Source organism: Lithobates pipiens, unplaced genomic scaffold, assembly GCF_037356315.1.
Source record: "Lithobates pipiens isolate NorthernLeopardFrog02 unplaced genomic scaffold, aLitPip1_a1.2 Scaffold_3, whole genome shotgun sequence".
NCBI lineage: Eukaryota > Metazoa > Chordata > Amphibia > Anura > Ranidae > Lithobates > Lithobates pipiens.
In genome coordinates, this window is record NW_027507790.1 from 17474546 (window position 1) to 17481355 (window position 6810).

Here is a 6810-nt window from a genome sequence, read left to right on the forward strand (position 1 = left end):
TTTACTGTGTATGTGGGGGGGTCTAAGTCATTTTCTTGTTTGTGTGGGGGGTTCTATGTAATTTTATTGTGTGTGGGGGGTGTACTAAGTAATTTTATTGTGTGGGTGGGGGGTTCTAAGTAAATTTGTGTGTGTGTTGGGGGGTTCTAAGTAATTTGATTGTGTTTGTAGGTAATTATGTGTGTGTGGGGGTTCTAAGTAATTTTCTTGTGTGGGGGGTTCTAAGTAATTTTGTGTATGTGGGGGGGGTCTATGTCATTTTCTTGTGTGGGGGGAGGTTCTATGTAATTTTATTGTGTGTAGGGGGTGTTCCAAGTAATTTTCTTGTGTGTGCGTGTGGGTGGGGGGTTCTAAGTAATTTTATGTGTGTGTTGGGGGGGTTCTAAGTAATTTTATTGTGTGTGTGTGTGTGTGTGAGGGGGGGGGGTCGGAGTAATTTTCGTGTGTGTGTGTGTGTGGGGGTTCTAAGTAATTTTGTATGTGTGGGGGGAGGGGGGTTCAAAGTAATTTTCATGTATGTGTGTGTGGGGGGTTCTAAGTAATTTAATTTTATTGTGTGTGTGGGTGGGTGGTTCTAATTAATTTTGTGTGTGTGTGTTGGGGGGGTTCTAAGTAATTTTCTTGTGTGTGTGTGTGTGTGTGGGGGGTTGTAAGTAATTTTGTATGTGTGGGGGGAGGGGGGTTCAAAGTAATTTTCGAATGTGTGTGTGTGTGTGTGGGGGGGGGGTTCTAAGTAATTTTATTGTGTGTGTGGGTGGGCGGTTCTAATTAATTTTGTGTGTGTACGTGTTGGGGGGGTTCTAAGTAATTTTATTGTGTGTGTGTGTGTGTGTGTGGGGGGGGGGGGGGTTCTAAGTAATTTTATTGTGTGTGTGGGGGGGGGGGGGGTTCTAAGTAATTGTGTGTGTGGGGGGTTCTAAGTAATGTTATTGTGTTTGTAGGTGTGGGGTTCTAAGTAATTGTGTGTGTGTGGGGGGGTTCTAAGTAAATTTCTTGTGTGGGGGGGGTTATAAGTAATTTTATTGTGTATGTGGGGGGGTCTAAGTCATTTTTTTGTGTGTGGGGGGGGTTCTATGTAATTTTATTGTGTGTGGGGGGTGTACCAAGTAATTTTATTGTGTGTGCGCGTGTGGGTGGGGGGTTCTAAGTAATTTGTGTGTGAGTTGGGTTGGTTCTAAGTAATTTTATTGTGTTTGTATGTGTGGGGGTTCTAAGTAATTGTGTGTGTGTGGGGGTTCTAAGTAATTTTGTGTATGTGGGGGGCGGGGGTCTAAGTCATTTTCTTGTGTGTGGGGGGAGGTTCTATGTAATTTTATTGTGTGTGGGGGGGGGTCTAAGTCATTTTTTTGTGTGTGGGGGGGGTTCTATGTAATTTTATTGTGTGTGGGGGGTGTACCAAGTAATTTTATTGTGTGTGCGCGTGTGGGTGGGGGGTTCTAAGTAATTTGTGTGTGAGTTGGGTTGGTTCTAAGTAATTTTATTGTGTTTGTATGTGTGGGGGTTCTAAGTAATTGTGTGTGTGTGGGGGTTCTAAGTAATTTTGTGTATGTGGGGGGCGGGGGTCTAAGTCATTTTCTTGTGTGTGGGGGGAGGTTCTATGTAATTTTATTGTGTGTGGGGGTGTTCCAAGTAATTTTCTTGTGTGTGCGTGTGGGTGGGGGGTTCTAAGTAATTTTGTGTGTGTGTTGGGGGGGTTCTAAATAATTTTATTGTGTGTGTGTGTGTGTGTGTGTGTGTGTGTGTGTGTGTGTGTGTGTGTGTGTGTGAGGGGGGTCGGAGTAATTTTCGTGTGTGTGGGGGGGGGGGGGTTCTAAGTAATTTTGTATGTGTGGGGGGAAGGGGGTTCAAAGTAATTCGTGTGTGTGTGTGTGTGGGGGGGGGGGGGGAGTGGTTCTAAGTAATTTTATTGTGTGTGTGGGTGGGCGGTTCTAATGGGTCTGGAAGCGGTTAACTTGTAGAGGACAGTTTTTCTTGACACTTCATTGCAGTCCCAGGACTCTGTCCATAAACTTGTAACCATGAAACAATCATTATTTTGTGACTTCCTGGCATAGGGAGGAACTTCCCAGGTGACGTACATCCTTTATGGGCGGGGCGCCGCTCTACTCATAAGAACTCCCACTTCCGGTTCCCCCCTCAGAACACATCCCGGAAAGCAGAGTCGAGTGGTGTGAGAAGCAATGATGGTGTTGGGGACCCAGGAGCCGCCGCGGTGTTGCGGTTATTTCAGTATCCGCTCGGTGGTGCTGGGGGTGGCGGTGTATTACGTGTTCCTGAGCCTGCAGTCTCTGGTATGGCAGACGGTGGCGGTGGTGAAATGCGGCGGGGTGTGTCCCGGTCCTCTCAGCTCGCCGGGCCCGGTGGCCGTGATGTACTCTCTGGCCTTCGTACTCCTCTTCCTCAGCCTGTGTCTGTTGTTCGGTGTCCTCCGCCGCCGCCCCGGCCTCCTGCTGCCCTTCCTGGCCTTCCAGATCATTGACTTCCTGGGCTCCCTGCTGCTCTTCTGCGGCCTCTTCGTGCGCTTCCCCTCCGAGCTCCGTATGGTCAGCACTAGGCCCTACCTACCCGGCCTGGACGAGCAAGACAAATCGGCGGTGGCCGGGGGCTCGGTGCTCTTCATCGCCCTGTCCCTGCTGCTCCTCCTGCTGAAGATCTACCTGATCCGCTGTGTGCTCACCTACTACCGATACCTGCTCACCAGGGTCAGCATTCCGCCAGGGGAGCCAGACGGCCTGGCTCTAATCGTAGTGCCCACCGGCCAGGAGAAGAACCCACTACTCCTTCCTTCCTACGAAGAGGCCATCAACATGCCTGCCAAGGACAGCCCACCGCCCCCCTACAGCCAGGCCCTGCCGGCCGAGCCCGAGAAGGAGCTCATAAGGGGCCCACCTGGATCCGGGTGTTAGGAGGACTCCCTTCACCCAGCAGGCACATGTCTGATTCTGATAGGACACCATGGAACTCCTGTGCCCCCCACCCTCATTACACAGGCACCCCTGATTAGGACTTGTCCTCCTTCATACCTGGAGCCCCCTCCGTCCCAACGCACAGGCACCCCTGATTAGGGTCTAGACCAGAACTTGTCCTAGTTCATACATGCAGCCCCCCTGATCGCATGGGCACCCCGGTCAGCTGTACTCCAGGACCTGTCCTACTTCATCAATGGAGATCCCTTGATCAGGACTAAGACCTGTCATCCTAATCAGCTGTGCTCTAGGACCTGTCTTGCATTATAAATGAAGCACCTTCGTCACATGGGCACCCCTGATCAGGACCTAAACCATAACTTTAGGACTTGTCATACATGGAAGCCCTCTTATTACACGGGCACCCCTGATCAGCTGTACTCTGGGACTTGTCCTACTTCATCGGTGGAGCCCCCCTGATCAGGACCTAGACCTGTCCTCCTCCTTCATACAATGGAGCGTCCTGATCAGCTGTGCTATAGAACCTGTCCTGCATCATAGGTAGAACCCCCGAATCATGATCTGCACCAGGACTTTTCTTCATATATATGCAGCCACCTGATCACAGGGGCACCCCTGATCAGCTGTCCTATTTAATACATGGAGCCCCCCTCATCTCATAGGCTCCCTTGATCAGCTGTACTGTAGGTCTGTCTTGCTTCATCCATGGAGCCCTTGATCACATAGGCTCCCCCTGGTCAGCTGTACTCAAGGATGTGGCCTCCTACTTCATACATGGCAGGAGTGCCCTGGAAAACGCCCCTTCATTTACATGGACTCTTACAGTTATGACTTCATTTCGTCCAGCAGATGTCTGATCTCCATCCATTCAGTGACTTCCGTCCTCTGAAACAACTTTGTGTAGTTGGTAGAAGGGAGAAATGGCTCCAGTTAGCATAGCCATGGTAGATCTGTTTTTACAGCTGTTCTGGTTTGTGCTGGTCTCTGTTTTCCCCACACTTTGCTCAACCGTTTTATAATAGGAGTTTTATGATGGTGACTTACAGGTGACCATTTGCTGGGACCCTGTAGTGAGCCATACTAGACACGGTGCTAATCTCTAGTGACGCTATGTACTGTGTATATTTCAGTGGTTTCCTATGGCTGTGCTGGCCTGATTTCAGTCAACAGAAGTTGTTTAATCACCTTTTGTTGAAGGAGCCTGCTGGGAAAATTCCAACTGAGCAGCAGATGCATCTAATCATGTGCAGCCCCTGCTCAGGTATTTGAAATACATATGCCGCAGCAGGAGAGGCGTTCATCCACACCTTATAGCATGGACGGAGGATTTTTTTCCCCCCTTCTGTTTAGCCCACAGGCTTAAAAGTGTATTGCCTGCTTTATAGTCAGGTGACTGTTAGAAGAGCAAATATTTCCCTGACTTTGTGCTCAGCTGAAGCAATTGGTCTGCTTTGGCAGAGATTTTCCAGAACACTATGCAATTCTTTTGAAATGTGGAAATTGACAGTCTTATACAATTGTCTTGACTGTTCTAGTTATCAGCAGAGTTTGTCCATGTGCAGATCATTCTGAACAGTGTTAAGTAACAAAAACAATTACCTGGACAGAGCATACATCAAGACTGTATCCTGCACACAAGGTAACAGCTGCTAAAATATTTCAGCCTATGTAGCCTTAAAGAATAAGTGCACATTTTAACAAGTTGCACCTAATTTTAAATGATCCCCTGTCATCTGTAATATGTTACACCCTGGATATGTCTGTAACATGTTATAGAAGGTGAACTTATCCTATAACCCCAACCCAGATAATCTCACCCTCTCGAGATTTATACATAGATTGATGGCTGTGGCCTCTGTTTACATACAGCAGTGAGAGGCTCCCTCTCTTGGCCATGCCTGAGCAGTATAAATGTCTATAGGCCTCATCTGCCCCCATCTCCTGACTGGAAGACAGCCCAATAGAATTCTATATGGTTGTATTGTGTTGCCGCTGCCTGTAGAGGGAGCCTTTCACCTCCGGATGTAAACAGTGGAGACCGCAGCTGTCAGTTTGCCATTATATATCTGTGTAGCAAGGCTATGCGATTGTTTAGGTCAGTGCACTTTGTCTTTAACCATACCAACATGTTATCGGTTGTTACCTTGGTGCAGGTTGTGTTCTAATAAAGCTTCATTGGAGCAGATGCTATGTGTCAGCAATTGCTTTTGCTAACTATGCAGTCCTGGGGAGAGGGATTTTTACATTACGCACTTCAAGGGTGGAGGGGGCAAGATTGGAGTTTGAGCTGTGTCCAGTATTTGCTCGGTGTCATGTAAGGCCCTCATACATAGATATGTATCTGTAAAGGCATGACCATTTTATATAGAACACATTTTGTGTTAGAACTGCAGATGTTGCATAATCATGACATGATGCTGAATCATGCATAGAAGTGTTGGCACCATACTTTTTTTTTTTTTTTTTTCCAGATATGAGAACATAGAAGAAAACATTGAGCTGTGAGCAGGGTCATAAGTGGTTTGCCTGAATTGTACAGAGTAATGAAATCCATGCACATGTGCACTATAAAATAAGTATTGTCATGGACAATATATGTTGTCCAGTAAGAACTAATTCTCCTTTTTTTGTGGAGCTGAGAAGGGAATCTTTTTGTCTGAGATAAGTCTCTTTACACACTTTTATAAATGAGGACCGTGACAGGTCATTGAAAGTAGTTGATGGCAAGTGGTGGTCAGGGAATATCTAATGTACAGGAATTTAATTTTTATGTTCATGGTGTCCTCTTTGTTCTTTACCTGCAATTTCCCTTTTTTTTTTTTTCACATTAGTAACTTGTGCCTTGTTTAAGCAGATTTCCCTGATCAGTGCTGTGTAGAGGGTTTAATAGAAACGTAGGTGCAGCATGTAATCCATCCATGGATATGTGACAGAAGTGGATTAAAGATCTGCATGGGAAGTCACCAGCGCCTAGTGTTTTAATATTGACACTTTATTTTTTTTAAGTCGTTTTTTTTGTTTAATGATACTGTTGAATTATCTGGCTTGCAATCAGATTGTTTTTAGTGTTTTTTTCTATAGTAATCAATGAGAACTCAATGGTGACATAGTTAATTAAATCAGTGTTGATTATAACTTGCCTTTTCCTTGTTTAAACGACAACCTTTCTCACTCTGCCTAATGCTGTGGCAGTTTCACTTGCTGCCTGAGCACACAAAGCTGTCCAAGCCTGCTTTGCACCAAAGAATGTTTCCTATAAACATGGTAGCAGTATGTACAACTTCGAAATAATAAAGCAACTTTTAACATTCCATTTGTTTGGTTTTGGAAGCATAATTTGAACTTTATTCTTGGTTTTTAGGCTCTCGTATTACTTTAAATCCCTAATACATTGCAGGTGCATCAAAAGAAAAGGTGTGCAAAGTGTTCGTTTTTCTTTCGGAAGCTGGTACAGCCTGACGCTATTGTGGAAGTAGTGGTCTCTCTGCAAGTATACAAAGCTCCCTACTGAGTCAGAACCTTTAAAGCTGTTGTATACCGCAACAATTGTTTTGTTTATTTTTTTCCTACAGGTAAAGCCTATAATAAGGCTTACCTAATAGGTAGAATGAATATCTCCTAAACCTGTACGGTTTAGCAGATATTCACTTTGCATGCAGCCACTGATGTCAGGGGGCACGTGCGCTGTGAATGCCCGGCTAAAGGTCCGGTGGACGATGCCGGGAAGAAAAACTCACGCATGTGCAGGAGTGACATCCCGGAAGACACGCAGAGGGCAAAATGTCAGCTTCCTCGGCAAGGACCTGGATCAGATACTGACACCTCGTTCTAAGTATTTCATAATGAGCAAGTATGTGCTGCATACTAGCTCATTATGCCTTTG

General features: G+C 46.0%; 1 protein-coding gene across 1 annotated transcript; it reads left to right on the forward strand.

Moving 5' to 3' along the window:
• The first annotated feature begins 2119 nt into the window (after positions 1-2119).
• On the forward strand, positions 2120-6238 carry LOC143940193 (lysosomal-associated transmembrane protein 5-like). The gene has a single exon (XM_077461330.1). The coding sequence runs from the start codon at positions 2181-2183 to the stop codon at positions 2904-2906; it is 726 nt and encodes a 241-aa protein (XP_077317456.1). The 5' UTR covers positions 2120-2180; the 3' UTR covers positions 2907-6238.
• The last annotated feature ends 572 nt before the right edge of the window (positions 6239-6810 follow it).

Coding starts and splice junctions, on each gene's coding strand:
- LOC143940193 (XM_077461330.1), top strand. CDS start 2,181: ATGATGGTGTTGGGGACCCAGGAGCCGCCGCGGTGTTGCGGTTATTTC.